Genomic DNA, 21,605 nt, shown 5'->3' with positions numbered 1-21,605 from the left:
CTTTGAATAAATGCGTAGTGGCTGACATATTCCCTTTACCGAATATAGGTGAATTGGTTTCCACCCTTAAGGGGGCTAGATTCTTCAGCAAGTTAGACCTTAAGCACGCCTATCACCAGATTCGTCTGGATGACAGCTCAAAACATCTTACAGCTTTTATTACAGGCGAGGGAACTTTTCAATTTACCCGGTTACCCTTTGGACTAATTTCTGCTGCCAGTGTGTTCCAGCGTATGGTTACTGAGGTATTCAAGGGATTGGATAAAGTTATCTTCTTCCAGGATGACATTCTCATTTTTGGGGATACCTTGGAGGAACATAACTGTGTTTTACGCAATGCTTTAGGTAGAATTGTTGATGCTGGTCTCACGTTACGCCGTGAGAAATGTGCATTTCTGGTCAAAGAGGTCGAATATTTGGGTTTCTGTCTCTCTGCTGAAGGTGTAAGGCCCAAGAAAAACCTTTTAGAAGCAATTGAACTAGCGCCTTCCCCTGTGGATAAGGAACAACTCAGGTCCTTCATGGGGCTAATTGAGTTCTACTCCAAGTTTGTAAAAGATTTTTCCACGAAGACAGCTCCCTTAAGATCTTTGTTAAAAAAAGGCGTCAAGTTTTCTTGGATGCATGAACAAGAGTCTTGTTTTCACAGCATCAAATCTGAACTTAAGTCTTCAGATGTCCTTACTCCTTTCGACATTAGACGTTCTTCTGTTCTAATGGTCGACGCAAGTGGTGTCGGTCTTGGGGCTGTCCTTCTCCAGAAACATGAGGGAGGGGAAAAAACTGTAGCCTTTGCCTCTAGGCCTCTGTCTACCTCTGAGGTCAATTATTCTGTTATCGAGCGAGAAGCCCTTGCGGCTGCATGGGGTGTTAACTATTTTAGAACATATCTATGGGGTTCTCGGTTTGTTCTTCGTACGGATCACAAACCCCTGGTGAATGTTTTAGCACCTGGTGGTACAGGTAAAGGTTCGCCCAGGCTAGCCAGGTTAGCCTCTCGCCTTCAGGATTATCAGTTCGAAGTTGAATTTGTCCATGGTTGGAGGAATGTCCAAGCCGACTGTTTATCGCGCCTCCCTGCTTCTCCCTCTAATGGCCGAGATTCGTTGAGCGAGCTGTGTGATGACAGGGCTGTTGCCTCTTTACAAGATGTCTTGTTTTTGTGTGAGAGTTCTTTTTCTGCTGAGGATTGGTCCAAAGGCATGGATGAAGATCATGTCTTAAAAGCTGTGGTTAATCTTGTTCTCAAGGGAGCAAGAAGAGAAAGTACCTTGGAACCAGCTGTCAGACCTTTTCTTAAGGTTGTGAACGAGTTGTCTCTTTTTGGGAAAAATGTATTGATGAGAGGCGATCGCTATATCCCTCCTAGCTCCTTGAGGGGAAAGATTCTCAGTTTAGCTCATGAGGGTCATTTAGGCCAAACCCTTACCCAGCGGCGAGTAAAAGAAAATTTTTGGTGGCCCTCAATCGATAGTGATGCTGTAGACTGTGTGGTCAAGTGTTCTTTATGCATGGAAGGAGAGAAGCGCCTTAAGGTTATTGGTTCCCAAACTGTTGGTAACATTTCCTTTAAAAACATGCCCTGGCATACAATATGCTTGGATTTCATTGGCCCTATGTGCGAATTACCCTTAAATCAACGTTTCGCTGTGGTTGTTGTTGATTGCTTTTCTAAGTGGTTGACTGTACGTTTCATGAGGGAGATTACGACTGACTCCACAATTCTTTTTCTTAAGTCTGTTTTTATGAATGAAGGTTATCCTTCTGTTCTAATTACGGATAACGGCACCCAGCTTACCTCTAACAAAATGGCAAGTTTCATGCGTGAATGTGGTATATCTCATCACCGCACTTACCTTTATAATCCCGAAAGTAATGGTTTGTGCGAAAGAGTCAATCGACTAGTAAAGGGGGTGATACAAATGTCAGTTGCAAGTGGTTGTTTTTCTGATGAGCGTGTACAAGAGTTGGTTTGGGCATATCGCTCAACGCCCCATGGGCAAGCTGAAAAGTCCCCTTTTGAACTAATGCGCGGCCGTTCCCCTGTTTCAAGGCTGACTCCTGCCTGGTTAAGGGAAGATAGTAAACATTCTTCTCCTTCAAATACTTCTTCTCTTCCCATATCCACTGGAGATTTGGTCAAAGTCAAGCCAGGTCGCTGTACTAAGGGCCTCTCAAAGTTCAGTGGTCCATTTCGTGTTAAGAAAGAATCAGTGATGGTGACATAGAGAGAACCATGTTAACAATCTAGAAGGTTGGAGCCAGGACAGGCAGGGAAAGGACAGATAGGAATAAGCTATGTACAACAGTCTCACATAGAACTCCCACAGTCACCTCCAAGTGGTGTCCAACAATTACTGACCAGGAGACTGATGTTCCACTACCAGGACTACTGTTCTTTTCATTCTATATTTCCAGGCACCACTTTGTACTAAGTCAGTTCTGTGTTACAGAGATGCTCACACAGGCTTATAAACTTGCAATAGTTTCTTACCTGCTACCTTTAGGGAAGCACAGCTCTTGTGGATACATTCGGTGGCTGGATGTGTTTGCATCACCACGCACATATAGGCCATCGTGTCGTTGAGTGTGAGGTTTGAGATCTGCAGCGAGAAGTCTCCATCTTTGAGGCGGTCCTTGAACAGATGTGTCCGGTTCTTGTAACTCTGGTTCTGGTATTTGAAGTCATCTTGGCCGCCAATGAAAGTATGCGCAACGACTGCTTTCTCATTGTTTTGCCAGTAAATCATCAGCGTCTCCAATGGGAAGGTCTTCTTTTCTGGGTACACACAGCTTAGATTTACAGATGTACCAAGAACACCCACCAGCTGTTTCTGGCAATTTGTAGAATAGACAGTCCCATTAATCCCATTTATAGCTGTGGGGAAGAAAAACAGATGGAATGTATTCTGTGTTTTCAAATTACCATGCTAATTCAATAAAGTATACAGGCTAATATCTACAGACTTTCCTGTTTCCAGTTTAAACCTAAAAACAGTGTTAAAACGCCATTGTAAGGTAAAATGGCCACATCCAGGGTAACAGATACACTTTGATTTTCTACACAGCCTAGAATGCCTCGCAAAGAACATAACATGAGGGAATAACAAAAATCAATGCGTAGAGTTTGATTTATAACTGTGGGACCAATCATAACATGGCTTTGTTACAGAATACAACAACAAAGAAGTTTGGAATACTAGACTGCCTGTGTTTTAGCTTTACGAATGGCATTACAAATGTTTTTTTTCTTTTTTTCCCTCTAATTCTTGTTTATTTGGTGCTGTAATAAAAAGAACATGTTTTGAAAACTTAAAAAAGAAATACAGTTTTGTATATATTTTATGTGGAGGAAGTTGCATAAACACTGCCAAATACTGATTTTGAATAGGCAGGGAAAAAATGGAAAACCACTATTGGAATCCACACTGAAAACAGGAGAGCCAATATAGCCAGGGACAGATGGCAACTGCGGCGTGTTCACTGTGCTGTCGGAAAATTCCTCACCTGTACTGCACCACAAAATCTCCCTACGCGGCTGGAACAGCAGGATTTTTTTTAATAAAAAGGTAGAGGATGGGTTTGAAGGGTGTAACCCCAAAAAAGAAAAACAAACTCCAGTGACAACCCTAGGATATGCATAGTGTTCCATGCTGTGATAGGCATGGAGTTGTCTATAACTGCACACCGACTGTCTATCTAAAACACGGTCCATGGGGAGTTTACAATCACCATCTTATAAAATGCAAGCATTGTTAGGGAGCAGAGATATTTTAGCTGAGAGAGCAGACCAAAATTGTGGGGTATCAACATTAGGTGCATAAACACTTACAGTATATAACTCAGAGGCTCCACTCTGTAAGCGCGATATCAACCATCTTCAGTCATTACCAAGCTCAGCAGATATTATGATGAGCTAAAAATCAGAGTGAGTACCACTTTTCTTTGAGGAGTTCAAGTTCAAGTTCAAGTTCAGGAATTTATATAGCGCACTACTCACCCAGAGGGTCTCAAGGCGCTTGGGGAGGGTGTTCATTATTTATCGAATAGCCATGTTTTAAGTTCTTTTCTGAAGGAGGTGTGGTTCTGTGTAAGGCGGAGGTGAGTGGGGAGTGAGTTCCAGGTCTTGGCCGCCAAGTAGGAGAAGGATCTACCTCCCATGGTGGATCTTTGGATTCGCGGAACTGCGGCGAGGCCTTGATTGGAGGATCTTAGTTGGCGGGTGGGTGTGTAGAAGGATAGTCGAGTGTTGAGGCATTCAGGACCTAGTTTGTAGAGGGCCTTGTGTGCGTGGGTGAGGAGACGGAATGTTATTCTCTTGTTGACGGGAAGCCAGTGGAGGTCTTTCAGGTGGCCGGTAATGTGATCTTGGTGAGGGATGTCCAAAATGAGTCTCGCTGAAGCGTTTTGGATGCGTTGGAGTTTTTCTGTAATTTGGCTGTGATTCCGGCGTAGAGGATGTTTCTGTAGTGTAGTCGACTCGTAACCAGTGCGTGGGTGACAGTCTTTCCTGTCTCGGCGGGGATCCAATGGAAGATATTTTTGAGTATTCGAAGTACGTTGAAGCAGGAGGATGAGACGGCGTTGACTTGTTTGGTCATCGAGAGTGAGAGTCTAGGATGAAGCCTAGGTTACGTGCGTGGTCTGTGGGTGTGGGTGCTGAGCCCAGATCCGTAGGCCACCTTGAGTCATCCCAGGCAGAGGGGGATGATCCTAGGATGAGTACTTCCGTTTTGTCTGAGTTAAGTTTTAGACAGCTGTTTTTCATCCATATTGCTACTTCTTTCATTCCTTCGTGTAGATTGGTTTTAGCGGTGTTTGGGTCTTTGGTGAGGGAGAGGATCAGCTGGGTGTCATCAGCGTAGGAGAGGATGTTGAGGTTGTGTTGTCGCGCGATGGATGCAAGGGGACTCATGTATACGTTGAAGAGGGTGGGACTGAGTGATGATCCTTGTGGTACGCCGCAGATGACTTCGGTGGCCTCTGATTTAAAAGGTGGGAGGCGGACTCTCTGGGTTCTTCCGGTGAGGAACGAGATGATCCAGTCCAAGGCTTTTCCTTGTAATCCCACGTTGCTGAGGCGTTGTATGAGGGTGCTATGACAGACTGTGTCGAAGGCAGCGGAGAGGTTGAGTAGAATTAGGGCCACTGTTTCTCCGTTGTCCAGTAGTGTTCGGATGTCATCTGTTGCTGCGATGAGGGCGGTTTCGGTGCTGTGTTTGACTCGAAAGCCGGAATGTGAGGGATCGAGGGAGTTGTTGGATTCAAGGAAGGCGGCGAGTTGGCTATTGACGGCTTTCTCGATGACTTTGGCAGGGAATGGGAGGAGGGATATGGGGCGGTAGTTCTTAAGTTCAGAGGGGTCTGCTGTGGGTTTCTTTAGGAGGGCGCTGACTTCGGCGTGTTTCCAGCTTTCTGGGAAGGTAGCAGAGTTGAAGGAGCAGTTGATGACCTCACGGAGATGGGGTGCGATGATGGGGTCTGCTTTGTTGAAGATGTGGTGGGGACATGGGTCGTCTGGCGAGCCAGAATGGATGGAATTCATTAGGCGGATGGTGTCTTCAGTGGTGATTGGGTTCCAGGAGCTGAGGTTGTTAGAGGGCGGTTTAGGTTCTGAGGGGGGTGGGGAGGATTGTTCGTTGGAACTGTTTTCGAAGCTGTTATGTATGTCGGCAATTTTGTTGTAGAAGAAGGAGGATAACGAATCGCAGAGGTCTTGGGAGGGAGTGATGTCGTTTGAGGCTGCGGTGGGGTTGGTGAATTCTTTGACGATGTTGAATAGTTCCTTGCTGTTATGGGCGTTGTTGTCGAGTCGTTTCTTGAATGCTGATTTCTTGGTGGATCGAATCAGCTGGTGGTGTTTGTGGGTGGCTGCCTTGAAGGTGGTCATGTTGTTGGTGGTTGGGTTTTTTCTCCATGTTTTCTCGAGAGTACAACAAAGCTTCTTGGATTGCTTAAGGTCATCGTTGAACCAGGGGGCCTTTTTGCTGTCTTGTTTGGTGTGATGGTTTTTCAAGGGTGCTAATTCGTCAGCGCTGTGAGTGATCCATTGTTTGAATGTGATGGCGGCTAGGTTTGGGTCCGATGAGAGGGCGGGTGGGTTTTGGTTGAGCGATGTGAGGAGTTGGTCGGTGGTGATTTTGTTCCAGTTTCTTCGCGGAATAGGTTGTGGGGGGTTGTGGGTCGAGGTGGTTTTGTAGCTGAAGTGGACACAACTGTGGTCCGTCCAATGGAGAGCTGTGGTGCGATCGAAGGAGATGTGTTTGCTGGAGGTGAAGATTGGGTCAAGCGTATGTCCGGCTACATGGGTGGGGGTGTCAACAAGTTGTTTGAGGCCGAGATTGGCCAGGTTGTCAAGAAGGGTGGTGGTGTTGCTGTCGTTTTTCTTTTCCAGGTGGAAGTTGAGGTCTCCTAGTAGAATGTAGTTCTCGGAGGCGAGGGCATGTGGACTGATGAAGTCTGGGATGTCTTCGCTGAATTGTTTACGGGTTCCTGGAGGCCTGTAGATGAGGGTGCCTCTGAGTGTGGTCCTAGGGTCGGTGTGGATCTGGAAGTGAAGGTGTTCGGCGGTTGCAAGGTTATCGTCGGAGCTGGTCGTGATTTTGATGGTGTTCTTATGGACGATGGCGATGCCTCCTCCTGTTTGATTGGAGCGGTCTTTTCGGGTGATCTTGTAAGAGTCCGGGATGGCTATGGCGATGTCGGGTGTTGATGATGTGTTCATCCAGGTTTCTGTAAGGAAAGCGACGTCCAGTGAAGCAGTGTCGAGTAGGTCCCAGAGTTCGGTGGCGTGTCTGTGGACCGAGCGGGTGTTCAGCAGGATGCACTTCAGGTGGTTAGAGTCGGAGCTGTGTTTGGGGTTCGTGGATATGGTGTGGGTCTTGATGCTGGTAAATTTGCAGGAGAGGCAGGCGAAGGGGCCGTGGGTACTTCCCGGGGCAGCTTCGTAGCATTGTAGTGTGCGTCCGGGGTTAAGGGCTAGGAGGGTGGCGGCGTCATACGTTATGCTGGAGGAGTGCGGTTTGCGGGGGGCAAGGGGTCTGGCGCTGGGCGCGGTCCAGGCGCGGACGGGCGCAGACGGGCTTACCTTTGGCGCACTTTTGGCGCGACTGGGGCGCGATCGCTGCGCATGAACGCTGCACGCAAATGCATCTGTCATATATGGATAGTGGAGGGGGAGGGGCGAGGGAGGGTCAGCTGGGAGGCGGGGCGGGCTGTGGGGGACGGGCTCTGAGGCACCACAACAACAACTAAAATGGCAGCGAAAACTAAACTGGAGGTAGGCTGGGGCACAGACAATCAACAATGGCTGCTCCAATGTGTCTTGCTAGCGCGGCAATAATCGAGTCAAAAGCAGGCAATGCACAATAAACAAAGCAGTACAAATAGCGCTACAGCTATGAAAGCGCGAATCAAAGCGCCGTGTTAAATTACCCCAAAAGCGCTACAAATGTCTTTGATAATCTACAAAGGCACTCGCACTACAGCGCTATGCTGTGTAGGAGGCAGCAGTAATGCAATAGCAAATTAAACAAGAGCGCAGTCAACGATACCAGGCAGGAGCTGGGGGCGAAGGGAGCGACCGCTTCTGAAAGCGTCAGGACGGTCACAGCGCTTACGGGTGTGGGAGCGGGCTATGCAGTCCGTGGGAGGGAGGGTCAGCTGGGAGGCGGGGCGGGCTGTGGGGGACGGGCTCTGAGGCACCACAACAACAACTAAAATGGCAGCGAAAACGAAACTGGAGGTAGGCTGGGGCACAGACAATCAACAATGGCTGCTCCAATGTGTCTTGCTAGCGCGGCAATAATCAAGTCAAAAGCAGGCAATGCACAATAAACAAAGCAGTACAAATAGCGCTACAGCTATGAAAGCGCGAATCATAACGCCGTGTTAAATTACCCCAAAAGCGCTACAAATGTCTTTGATAATCTACAAAGGCACTCGCACTACAGCGCTATGCTGTGTAGGAGGCAGCAGTAATGCGATAGCAAATTAAACAAGAGCGCAGTCAACTATACCAGGCAGGAGCTGGGGGCGAAGGGAGCGACCGCTTCTGAAAGCGTCAGGACGGCTGCAGAACATGTAAAATCTGCAACCCACCCATGTCTCATAGAAAGTGCTACCTTGTAACCAATTTTCGCTTCCTGTGGGAAAACCAAGACACCCCCAAGTGATTTACAGTAGTCAAGAATTTTTGAAGGGATGGTTCAACCCGTAGTATTTAGGCAAATCATTTTTAGGGCTGACATGTAGGAATGGGTAACCATTGAGTCCTACTAAGAATGGCGGGTGCACAAATAGGAACCAGAATGAAATGTGTATTCCGGGGAGAGGTGGCATCAGCCTCATGGCTAAGTAAAAGAGCTAGAGGTAGCAATGTTGTCTAAAAAGAGCCAGTGGACGGAATAAAACAATACCACATTTCTATGAAGAGAGAGTAGAGACAGAGAAAAAGAGTACAAGGATACATAACCCGCCCCAAAAAAACAGAATGGATACATCTCTAAGAGACAAGGTTGTTTGGGGGACAGTGGGAAAACCAGATGCCCAACAGAAAAATAGGAGGGGCTCAGGAACATGTGTGACAGCAGTCTTGATCTGAAATCTTCTCTGGGTAAGAAACCATCCAATTAAGACAAGTTACAAGGAAATAACAGTGGTGGAAACTGTGAGTGATAAGTCACGGTAGCATAGTATGTATGTATCTCATTGGTTCACAGGTTGTGTGGATCCACAACGCGAGGATCTCTGGTTGTCAGCCTGAGCGGGAAAGATCACTGAGACCAGTATCACGCCCTGCACACCCAGAGATTACGGTAATTTAAGAGGCACACCCACCCAGCCACATCCAGCACAGAGAGAGGATGGAGAGGAAAGAGCTCATAGCACGCATTCTCCTTCCCCCGGCTCAGTTTCAATCTCACAAGTGAGGAGTGGAGTAGATCTTTAACGCTTAGAAGATTGCAGGCATTGAAATTGCCAAAGGATGCTGGTGAATGTGGAAGGAAATCCAGAACTCAGAGGTGGGCCGCCATGTTGCTCAGCCTCCAAGCCTCACCCCCAACTTCCCAGTCCACTTGATTTAAAAAATCCTACACAGATAAGATACCTTCATGGCTTGTCTGGTGTTTGCCTTGTCAATATCTTGCCATATTCCCCATGATCCAGTATACATGCTTTTTGCGTCTTCACCCCCATACTTCATAGCTCACACCTAGCCCTCAGGCACCCTATTAGTTTTCCTATAAATGCCTATCTCTTCTCAGGTTTGAGCATTTGCTTTACATTCTATCTAAAAGCTTCCTACGCTTATTTTAAAGTCATTAAACTCGACTTTTCCACCATCCCTCATCACACCCTCCATCGTTGTACAGAACCATTCAACCGCACCATCCTTTGTCTCACTTTTCGCAATGCTCACAATACTTTTTTTTTAAACTCTTTTTATTGGTATGCAAACAATAATTTGTACATACAACGAACATTCATATTGTGGCATCATTCCTTTTTAAGTTTTATTCTCACAATACTTACTACCACCTCATTTCCCTTTCACTTCATTTCCCAGAGCACTCAATTTCCCCATCCTACCACATCCTCTTTTATTCTAGTTTTCCATTACTGCCACCTTCCCTTATTTCTGGCACTATCCACTTCTCATTTTCGTTTTTACCTTCCCTTTTTCATTTATTATGGAATAAAGGAGATGGACCCTCTGATGCCACTTGAATTGTTAGTACGGCAATATTCATAGTTCTCTGTGCCCCGGTGCCACTGCACCCGCTTCATCAATGGAAGCTATGCCCCTGAAGCCATAAAGAATTATAAACCCCGTGCACCATGTCAAGTCACCTTTCCAACAAAAAAGAGGAACTTCAGCCACCCCAGAGGGAAACTTTGGCAAAATGAGCAAAATGGGAATATGGAGTCCTGAGTGGTTGGAGTGGTGAGCTTTGGTGATGCACGGCTGCACGGTTCTCCTAAAAGGACAACCGTTCCTATATCCTGCTACTGGCATTCGTGGTGCACTCCCACCATGCTCTCCTTATGACCTCACAGATTACATCACTCATGGAATTTCAATGACATCATTGATAACATCCTAAATGACATAATTTGATGAAGTCCCAAATGACCTAATTGATGACAAAACTGGGCATGGTGGAGACAGTTCTAGCTAGCTCAGTAAACTATAACAGGTAAATTCAATTGTTTTTGAAAATTTCAAACCTTAGGTTTTAACTAAGCTTTTCGGCTAAGTATAGCTATAACATCCGTCCGTCCGTCCGTCTGTCTGTCTGTCTGTCTGTCTGAACACCAAACTGTTGCTTTTTCAGAAACAACAAATGGCCGGCACTTGTTGGGAATAGGAAGTAATTTAATAGAGCAAATTCACACAATAAAAGGGGTGTGGCAGTTGTGGTACTCAAACACAATGATGGTTGTACTGTGCCCTCATTATATTACAAATGTAAGCAACCTGTCTGGGAAAGGGTACACCCTAGTATAGGGGTTTCCAGCCTTTTGTGTAATAAAAGCTACTTGTGCTCAATGAAAACCATCCTGATCCACCGGCCCCCAAAACCCATTCCACTTAGATCCATTAAAAAAAATCTATTCTTTAGATACTGGTCCTGTATCCAGTCTGTGCCCGACAGTAGAGCTTTCTAAGCCGCATGCCGAGGGCCAGATTTACAAAGATTTTGCATCGAGGTTGTGGCACTTTTTTGATGCAGTTACGACGTGTAACCTTTTTTGTTATTTACGAAGCAACAAAAACATTTCCATGTGCGTTGCTTTGTAAGAAAAAGTAACACAACAGAGTGCACTGCACTGCCTTGAGTAACTTTGGACCAAATAGGCTTTCCATTGGTGGTGCCTTGGTGTTCCCTTGCATACACCCATGAATTCTGACGCAAACCCATACTTACAAAGAGATGTAGACATAGCTTTGCATCAAAATGGTGCGTCTGCCTGAGGCTTGAGTAAGAAGGGTAAATATCTTTATTTTTCCTGGTTACTACTTTTTGGATGTGTGCTACATTCAAACAGCCTTAAAAGTTAGTTTTTGTGCAGCAGGGATCCCAGTGACCACTATGCAGACACCTTTGCACTGTGCTTTCCTTCGCTAGGCAGCCAGATTGCGCCTGTGCATGGAGAGGGCAGGACTGCGACATTTTTGTGAAGATAGGGTGCAGTTCTGCATTCTCCAAGGGAGACTTAAAACAGTTCAGCAACTATGCTTTCTGCGCTACATTGAACCACTTCTTTGAAAATATGCCCCATAAAATTTTAGATTGTAGGGAAAATTCTTTGCTTCAAAAACTCAGATGAGATACAACAACTGTGGTTGAAGTCAGCTTTACCATGCATTTCAATGGAAGAGTTGTTCATATGTTTGCATTCTGCAGAGTCAATCTGAGGCCCGGCTAGGTATGTCAGTCCCACAATAAAGGACAATATTGGGATATTAAGTACAGACCTTGTTAGCAGTGCACATGCGTCTAAGTCCAGTCCAACAGGCATTGGTCTACACCTTCATGCAAAATCACCTTATACTCACCAGTAGGCACCTCCCACCCACTCAATGAATTTACATCTACTGACCAATGTGCTCACCAGAGTCGTGAGCGCACGAGGCAGACATTCTACAGTATATGCACCTACACTGTGAAACCAGATTTCTCCTTCAATCAGCCCTGAAAAGCTACCTACTGTTTTGAGTCGGAATGTATTCAGCCATTAAGTATTTGTGGTTTCAGAGCATCCTTAACGCTTTCCACCACCACTCTACACCCTCATGTGCAGGACTCCCTAAGAACTCCTAGCAAGTGTCTCTGGGCCTCAACAACATCTTTTAAGTCAATATATATGATTAACAAGCATATGTAACTTACCAGCATCCGTCAGCCAGAGCATCAGCAGCAGAAGCCAAGACCTAAAACCAGAGAGGAAAAATGTAACAAATGCCAGGTAGAGAACCTAGCTTCAGTCAAAAACATAATACTAGTCGCAATAGTAAATCTGAGTAAGAATGCTCATTTTGGTGACGGCCACCTCAGTGATGCAAAATAAAATGAGAGTGAACAATAAATAATCTCCAAACATTGGTTATCACATTCATCATAACCTATCAATCTTGTGTCCTTACCTGCCTTCTGGCATCATTTATGCCGCTGGCCGCGCGACACGAAGGGGAGATAACGCGAGACAGCGTCTTAATGACACATGCCTCGCGAGCATAACGTCATCAGCGCACTGGACAGGGTGCCGCGAGGGGCTGCCGCTTTGGATCGCCTGTAAGATGACCCACCTATCTGCTTTGTATGCAAATAAACCTGCACCACCGTTTTCCCACAATTATGTCTCATGAGCCTTCTTGGGTTGTAAGTGTATGGGCGCAATGTGGAGCGAGCGATGGCGGTGTGTGCACTATTAGTTTAACACTTTTGCCCAGTCGTGCATTACCTCCTCCATACCTGTACGCCAGGCAGCCTCAAACCAGATCCCCATCTCCTGAGCACCTGGGCAGATTGCCTGCTTTTTATCCTCTTTTTAGGTCGAGCGTACAACCTCTTGAATACTTTAGGATACATATATCTCTGTGCCATCTCTTGCTTCTCATTTGTTTGTTTCAATGTTTCAATGTCCTTTAAAAATCCTTGCTTACTAGTGGCCAGTCATGTCTTTTTGTCCCTCCTTTTCCTCCAAGGAGCAGGGACTGAGTACAATATCATTACACTTTGTTCTGTTGATCTGCTCCTGTGGGGACTATTTTATTATGTTCTACACCGTGGGTGCTCAGACATAGCTGCTTACATTTTATTACAGAAATCACACATACAGTTTCTTCCATGTGGCTGGCATCCTTTTGTAGTCTTCCTGAAAGCAGCTCCCAGGCTGGCTTGGAATGCAAGCAATTCATTATTTTCTAATTGCTTACTGTTACCATCGTGGCACGCGAGCTTTAGCTGTAAACGTCGTAACCTAAAGTGCGAATGCCCTGATTGCTTAAAAAGTAAAGAAATAGAAAAAAACAGGGCCGGTTCTAGGCATGCCCAAGCTGTGCACCTGCACAGGGCCACCACGCCAATATATATCCTTAATATATTAATCCTCTGAGGATGGATACATATTTGCGTGGTGGCCCCTGGCAGGGATTTGGCGGCCTCCGGCTCTGTTCCACTTCTAAACTCCCTGACCTCCTCCCCTCTTTACTGGCCTGCGCGATCCGCCCCGCCCGGACCCCTTCTTCCGGGCCCCCTACCTACGCTCCCTGCCCAGGGCCACCATGAGCCTAGAGCCGGCCCTGAAAAAAATATATATATTTCATTATTTTTTAAGCAATTGCGGCACCTGCACTTTAGCTTACGATGTTTATAGCTAAAGCTCGAGTGCCACAAAGGCTTGTTACTGTGTGAAACCAAAGTAACAAGATCTAATCGGCAGACGACTGGCTCACCTAGCCATTGCTCTCCAATCACCATGTTCTCTTTGTGATGCAAGTTTGGGCAGTTAAGGGACATCGCATTTGGCTGTTTCCGCTTTTTTGCGGCAGTGCGACCGTTTTAAAAAACGGGCGCAGTCGCGTCAGCCATTGGCCGACGGCAGCACCAGCGAGGTAGTGCTGCCGTCGGCCAATGGTCGACGGCAGCAGCCAACGGGTTAAAATGCCCATCCTGCTTCCTGTTTACTCCACTGAACACTAAGGCATACACAAAGCTTCACTTTCACTTCTTGTCGTAAGGCTATTTCAAGCTTTTCTTCAGCTTCTGTAAAAGCAGAAAACGCCTTTAAATGTTTCAGCTTGAGTCTTACACTCTTGTGTCTTGGACGCCATGATTCATTGCACGCTCTTTGGGGTCTGTCAAAGCAGCTGTAAATGTGTAGAGAGAAGCTGCAGTTTGAGGCTCAGATCCCAGGGCCCGCAGACACCAAATGTGAACATGTCTCCAAGAACACTTTTGAAGGTAGGTTATCCTGATATTTACATTTTACAGTACTTTCTCAGAATGGTTAAACTTACTACAAATGAAACTTAAAGCAACAGGAATTTGAGCTCTAGCATGAAAGTCAACTATTGCTCGCGGTGGGGAGAGTTTGTGTTCAGATTATTTACACTTTTGTATCTCACTTTAAAATGTTTATTTCTCATAAATATGGGTTTCACAAACTACCTGCCCTTAACCGTTTGTCACAAATTTGGCAGCTGGAATTTCTTCTGGTTGCTTACTCCAAGGAAGCTTGGGCAGTGAATGCATGCAGACTCTGGAAATGTGGTTTCATATTAACTGTTACACAGGGTCTCTCAGGCAGACTGAAATGAAATGAAATGAAAGGTGTTGCTTGCATAGCGCATCAGTTGTGTAGATTGAGACCTAAATTAGGGCCAGGCAGCAGGCATCCAATGTTCCAAAGATCCATGTCTTTAAAGCCTTTCTAAATGGCTCCTCCTCTTCAATTGCTCTGAGTTCCTTTGGCATGCAATTCCAGGCCTTTGCTCCTAGTACTGTGACTGATCTCCCTCCTCTGGTTGTTAGTTTGAAGCCAGGCACTTTAAGCAAGTTTGCAGCACTAGATCTTAGTGTTCTCACTGTAGTTAGTGTATGGTTTAAATCTTGCTGAAAGATATACCGGGTCCAGGTGGAGATATGCTCTGAAAGTTGTCAACAGTAGTTTAACCCCTTCCGTGCGTCGCACGTTCAGTAGATGTTGCGTACACTACCTCGGTAGTGTTGCGCACGTCCGCTGAACGTTCCGGCCCCGCCTGCTTAATAGAATGTTCCGCACTGGGGCGGAACGTTCAGCGCAAAAGATTCTTTTATGAACTGGGAGCCAGTGAAGGGTCTTCAGGGTGGCAGAGGCCGACGCTCTACGAGGAAGCCCCCTGACTAATCTGGCTGCTGCATGCTGAACTGCCTGTAGTCTTCTCAGGGTGGTTTTATTGATCCCTAGACTATTGCAGTAGTCCAGCCGTGATAATATGAGAGCCACTGCAACTGTTTTCCTAGCGGCCAGCAGGATCAGAGTGAAGAACTTTCTCAGAGTTTCAATAAGGCCAAAACAAGTCCCTGTTACCTTAGGACCTGGGGTTTGAAAGAGAGAGAAGAGTCAAACCAAACGCCCAGATTTTTTGCAGCTTCCACCGTTGATGGGGGGGCTGCACCTTCCCATGCATGCTGCAAGTACGTCGGCCAAGGGATTGGCCTAGCTAGCAAAATCCAGTGCTGTGTTATGTTACTGTGCATCTGTATAGAGCAGCATTTGCCAATTAACTTGCCTCTTGAAGCTTAATCACTTGCATGTGTGTGTGGCATCAAAGGAACTTATTCAGGGATATTTGCTTCCCTCTGGGCAACGTTGGACCTTGCTACCCTATTTCAGCCATTAAGCGCACATTCTTTAGCTCGCATCTTGGTGCTTAATCACCGGCAGTAGTGTGTGGCATCGGCAGATCTTATTCAGGATTATTTGCCCCCTGAGCAAAGTTGGATTTTGTTGCCCCATTATAGCCACTGGGGCCACTTTCACTAGTTGGAGTGGCAATTTGCTGACGGTGCCCTAACCCTTCAACTTGCCCTAGAGCGTGCTGTCCCTTCGGCATCTCATGTTGTTGTCCTGGCTCCACATTAATGCCCTGGCTTTGTGCACTAGGCCGAATCGAATCCACATTATCCTGATGTAGAAGTACTGTTTCTAGGAGCGTCAATTTTAGGCAACTTCCACCTAGATCACCAACAGGGGGGAACAAACAGGTTCTACAAACTGCACAAGTGGTCCATCGCCAGTGTAGAAGAACAGCAAATGTCTCCTGCCCAAGGGAGGCAACGAGCTCTCATCAGCCCTTCCCAGATCCATCTAAAATGTCGACACTAATCGCCAAAGGCACACAGGTTTGGTTCATATAAACCTAGAGGGCTTGTATACCGTCGTAGGGATTGACAATAGTTAACAATTCAACAACTTTGCAAAAATTGCATTGCATTCCTAGGCACGGGTCTTCATCTGGTGATGTCACCCACACGCAGTGAGTCAATGCTTTTTTTTTTTGCATTTCTACCGCTGCACCCAGTCAAGATATTTGTTTGTTGCTCACTGGGATTTGTAGTTCTGTTAAATACATTAAAATATCTGCAATAAAAATTCAAAATTTCAAATGAAATATCTGACTAGATGAGCTATTCACAAATGCAACAGCTTAACTTCAAAGCTCTGGCCTGGCAAAGCGGGCCATTCCACACTTGATTCTGAAACACTGTCCAAATGCTGCAATCTAGTACTTGCACTGTTATTGTACCACCCTCTACCAGTGAACCTACTTCAGATGCTAGCAAAGCACTGACAATGTAATTAAAGGAGGTGTGTGTTTAATTGTAAGTTTAAGCACGTGCGTTTTCTATTCTTTGCTTGCCCAGAGGAGAAGTTCAGATCAAAACCATTTTTGGCAGAAACCAATCCCACTGTGACAATACATTTTAACCAGCTGTAACCATAGTTTTTTTTTTTTTTTTTTTTTTTTTTTTTTTTTTTTTTTTTGATTTTTTTATCCTCATTTGCCTGGCCACCTCTTATTTAGCCTCCAGCTGCCAACCACTCTTTCCAGGTGCAGAGTTTCCTCTGCATCTTGTATTGTGTTAGGTGGAATTTGGCAATAGATGGCCCGAAGAGTATCGTGGAAAAAGACTCCAAACTTGAAGTTCTATTCAGTTGAACTAGCCATTCTGAGCCGACTGGGGGGAGGCCTAGTTCTTGGAGTTTCAAGGCATAATCATAGGACCGGGGGAAAAAAAAAAAAAAAAAAAAAAAAAAAAACCCCGGTTATTGTCTCCAACGAACCAGAACGTCCCAAAAGATACGACTACGCTCACCGCCTGATCTCCTCATGTCAGTTTTAGAGGTTGCGTAGAGAGACGACAGCCAGCTTGCATGGGATGGTGCTGAATTTTCAATCCAAACCTTACATATCTCTCTTCTTGCAAGCAATATGGCGAAGAACAGAAATGTCCTAGCGTGGCCCTTTATGTTATTGTCCCAACCAAATATAATCAAGGAAAGTGTGATGGAGATTGAAGTATTAAGGATGGAGTCTAGGGTTGCTTTAACTTCATTCCAAAATTGTAAAATGTTGGGGCATTCTTTAAACATGTGGACGTCTGAGGCTGCGATATGGCCACATTTATTGCATTTCTTCCCTGGGATAAATTTAGAAAGTTTTAGCGGGGTAAAATATGCACGGTGAATTGTAAAAAAGTGATTGCGTCTTAGCCATGCAGGTTTGACACACTTATATAATAGGGTACAGGAATTCTGCCAGGTTTCGATGCTCTGGGCCCCCAGATCTGAGCCCCATAGTTGTTCCGGGAGGATGAAATCTCCATCTATCTCTTCTAGCAGGCACCAGTACCATATCGAAACCTCTTTACCCCCTGCAAGTTGCGCTACCAATTTCTCTTCGGTGGAACTATGCTTCCCTAAAGGAGGCCCAGATCTATTTGTTGCCTTAGCCCAACTATTTAATTGTAAATACTTAAACCTCGAGAGCTCTATCCCCCGCTGCTCCCGCAAAACCTCCCAGGGCCTCAGAGAATCACCTGTCAACACATCGCCCCATGTTAGTATCCCTCCTACTCTCAGCGGAGTAGTAAGCCGATCATCCCAGCATGAAGGGAGCCCTGGGGAGTCCCAAATGGGCGCAAGGTTGGAGTAGTATGACAAGCCCAGGTTCCTCCTTATATGTGACCATAGCTTCGCTTGGGACATAAGAATTTTTAATTTAACTTTCTTGAAGTATTTCTGTTCTCCAAACTTGAACATGAAGCCGTTAGTTGGTAAGCCAGCACCAATCAGCATTGCCATAAACATGAGGCCTATTGATGTATTGGATGGCACTTTTAAGAGCATCCTCGAATGGGAAAGTTGGAATGCCCACGCATAGTATTGTAAATCTGGTAGGGATAGGCCCCCCTTTTCCCTCCTCCTCCTCAGCTTTTTCCACGATATTCTTGCTGACTTGTATCCCCAAACGAAGGAATTAAGCTCTCTCTGGCATTTCTCTAGCGCTATTTTATCAAATGCCAGGGGGATCGTATTGAATAAAAAGGTGAATTTGGGAAGAATTGACATTTTTAGCAAACTTACTCTACCTAGAATAGTTAGTGGGAGATTAGACCAAGATTTTAAAGATTTTTTTATTTCCTTAAAAATTCTCTCAAGATTGACTTGGGCGATTTGTGCGATATCTTGCACTATCCGAATTCCCAAGTATCTCATTGAGTTTGATGTATTTAGCGTTAGGTCAGGTATGTTCCATGCCATAATGTCTGTTTTGGAGGCGTTTATCTCATAGCCCGAGATGCGGCCGAAATCTTCGGCTCTCTCGATGACTGCCGGTAGGGCGATCTCCGGGTCTGAGGTAAAGACCAAAATGTCATCTGCATACAAGGCTACTCGCTTTTCCCACTCCCCGAACCTAAAAGATGGAATAGCGTCATCTCGTCTGAGAACTTCCGCAAACGGTTCTATGTATAGGTTAAAGAGGAGGGGGGAAAGCGGGCAGCCCTGTCTTGTGCCTCTAGAGATCTTAAACGATTCAGACAGGTTGCCATTTATTAGAAGCCGTGCTGTTGGCGATTTGTATATAAGTTTTATTGATCGACAGATTTTCTCCCCTAAGTTGACCCTCTTTAACACGTCGTTTAAATAGGACCAGTTTACCCTGTCAAAAGCTTTAGCTGCGTCTAGGGTGAGGGTTGCCAATGGGATATTAAAGGCTGAGGCGATGTCGATTGCCCCCACTAGATCATATGTTAAGTCAGAAAGCTGACGCCCTTTAATGAATCCCTTTTGATCTTGATGGATTATTTCCCCCATTACTGATCCCAATCTAGCTGCTAAAATAGAGGCATATATTTTGTAGTCATTATTTAACAATGATATAGGGCGGTAAGACCCACATAGTGTTGGGTCTTTTCCAGGTTTTAAGATCAAGACTATAGTTGCCTCACTCCATGATTGAGGTGGGTCATTACCGTCCTTCAGAATACTGTTAAAAAGGGCCGTCAGTGTAGGGACAATTGTATCGGCCAAGACTCTATACAGTTCTCCGGGGAGTCCGTCAGGACCTGTGGCTTTTCCATGTTTTAGTGCGGATACGGCCTTTTTAACCTCTGCCTCTGAGATGTCCAAATCCAATGCCTCACTTTGCGCTTGTGATAACTGTGGAAGAGACATCTTATCTAGCCATGTCTTCCTTGCCTGTTGGTCATCTATAATGTCATCCCTATATATTTCGGCAAAAAACTGCGTAAAGGCAGTACTGATTCCTACATCTGATGACCTAAGCTGATTTTCCCCCTCTGCCATGATCCCTCTTATGTGGCTTTTTGCTTGATCTGCTTTGACCCTCCAGGCTAGAATCTTACCTGCAGTTTCTCCGAATTCAAAATTAGACAATTTGCTCGCCTCCCATTTCTTTGAGACCCTTTCTTGTAGGATATCTTCTATCTGACTTTTGAGGTCTAACCTAATTTTTTGATCTTGTAGTGAGCCAGTCGTGCCCCTAAGCCTTTGTTCAATTATCTCTAGCTCCTGTTCTAGGTTTTGGATTTTGGATAGATAATTTTTCCTCCTAAAGGAAGCTCTGTTGGTGATGCAGCCTCTCAGGTATGCCTTAAGAGTTTCCCATACTAAGGCAAGGGAGGTTGAGTGCAAATTGCTATCTAAAAACATCTCAGTTTCGGAGTTGAGATATGTCACTTCCTCCGGGACCAATAGGATAGTTCGATCGAATGACCAGGAGGGATGTTTTTTATGAGTCTGAAGTGTTAAGGTGAAAGAGAGAGCTGAATGGTCGGATAGGTGAGAGGGTATATACTTTATACTAGCTATAGAGTTTTGGAGACAGTAACTAAACAGGGCAAAATCTATTCGTGAAGAGTGTTTGTATTTTAGATTTCGATAAGATACCCCTGGTTTCGTGCCGGCTCTCTCTCTCCATAAATCTGCCAGACCCAGGTCCTCCATAATCCCTTTTAGAGACTGTCTAGATTTAGAAGGTGGTTGACAACTGTGCCTGCTGCTATTAGTGGTTTTATCAAGTTTCGGATTCAAAATAACATTAAAATCCCCTGTCCAAATTATGGGGTCAGAAGTGGTTATTAAGACGTTCCTTATTGTTTCTAGAAAGGATGGGTCATCAGAGTTAGGACCATAGTACCCGACTAAATTGTATTTCTGCCCATGTATAGAAAGATTAACTATGAGCCATCTTCCGGATTTGTCCTCTCTGAATTCAAGGATCCGCACGTTAGCTGGTTTTTTGCAGATTAAGAGAATCCCTCTTATATTTGCATTATGGTCAGTACTTAAGAATACGTCAATCCATTTTTGCTTTTTTAAAATTGCGTCTGCCTCGTTTTTTAAGAGATGTGATTCTTGGATAATGATGATCTGCGCCGGGGAGTCACGCAAATATTGAAAAATGCGTTCTCTTCTCCCCTGCACGCGCAGACCATTCACGTTCCAAGATAAAAAAGATATCAATGTCATTTCTCTTTCCCATTTCTCCCTTTCATTCCACCTGATTTAATGTTTATTGCTTTGTTTCTTTTATTTAAGGCGGTTGGACAGCGAAAAAGAAAAATCTGTTTTAAAGGGCCAGGCTTCTGAGGATAATTTTGAATTTTTATGCTTTTGTCCCCCCCCCCCACCCCTTTGGAGAACCCCTCCATACTTGCTCCGGCCAGTTGATGGGCCGGTTTTGCTCTGATCTGAGCTCTACTCTCAACACGGAGTTGCACTCCTTAAGAATATCTGAGAAGAAACATTGTATTATCGTGCACATTCCCCCTCACCATCACCATCACCATCACCATCCCGCCTTCCCCCTGTAGGTTTGTTACTCGCATTCTGCGGATAGTGTAGATTATTCATTTGTTTATCTATAGAGAAAGGTTGTTTATGAAATAGTGCAATATTATTTATTTATTTGTATATATATATATATATATATATATATATATATTTGTTATTATTTATTTATTTATTTATTTTTTTTTTTTTATATATTTTATTGCATCCACTTTTTTTTTTTTTTTTTTTTTTTTTTTTTTTTTTTTTTTTTTTTCCTCCTCCTCTTGTTATTTGTATATTTATTTTCCTCTATTCTTCATTCTTCATTGTTCCCCCCTCCCTCTCCCTAAAAGCTCATGAGTACCTACTTATTTATTACGTTACTCAGCATATTGAGTAAGAACAAGTACACTGAGACGAGGGGGGGGGAGGCCTATTCCCTCAACATTTGCCCTGTGAGTGGTTCTGAATGGACTCCAGGAGCTCGTCCGCCTCGAATGGCGTTCTGACGTTATACATCTTGTTATTATACATGATGCGTAGGTAGGCCGGGAATCGCATCTGGACTGTAGCACCAGCCGTTCTAAAACTATCCATCTTCTGACCCAACTCCCACTGCCTATCTAGTGTAGCCTTGGATAGATCAGAGCGGATTTCGAAAGGAAATTCAGAACATTTTGTAGTTTTAAGTTTAAGCGCAGTGTTAAGAATTTTCTCCTTTAAGGTATAAGTCAAGAAGTTGACAAGGATTTTCC

General features: G+C 45.0%; 1 protein-coding gene across 1 annotated transcript in view; it reads right to left on the bottom strand.

Annotated features, from left to right (window-relative positions):
• Positions 1-21,605, bottom strand: part of LOC147729617 (ICOS ligand-like) — a 317,146-nt gene that overhangs the window by 64,928 nt on the left and 230,613 nt on the right. Inside the window, exons 2-3 of the mRNA XM_086954497.1 lie at positions 11,898-11,938; positions 2,495-2,878 (exon numbers count right to left, since the gene is read on the bottom strand). Of these exons, the coding sequence (XP_086810623.1) occupies positions 2,495-2,878; positions 11,898-11,938 (425 nt within the window). The remainder of the gene's footprint in view (positions 1-2,494; positions 2,879-11,897; positions 11,939-21,605) is intronic.

The sequence above is a fragment of the Lissotriton vulgaris genome, chromosome 2_1 (assembly GCF_964263255.1).
Source record: "Lissotriton vulgaris chromosome 2_1, aLisVul1.2, whole genome shotgun sequence".
Classification (NCBI taxonomy): domain Eukaryota; kingdom Metazoa; phylum Chordata; class Amphibia; order Caudata; family Salamandridae; genus Lissotriton; species Lissotriton vulgaris.
This window is presented reverse-complemented; position numbering and strand designations above follow the sequence as displayed.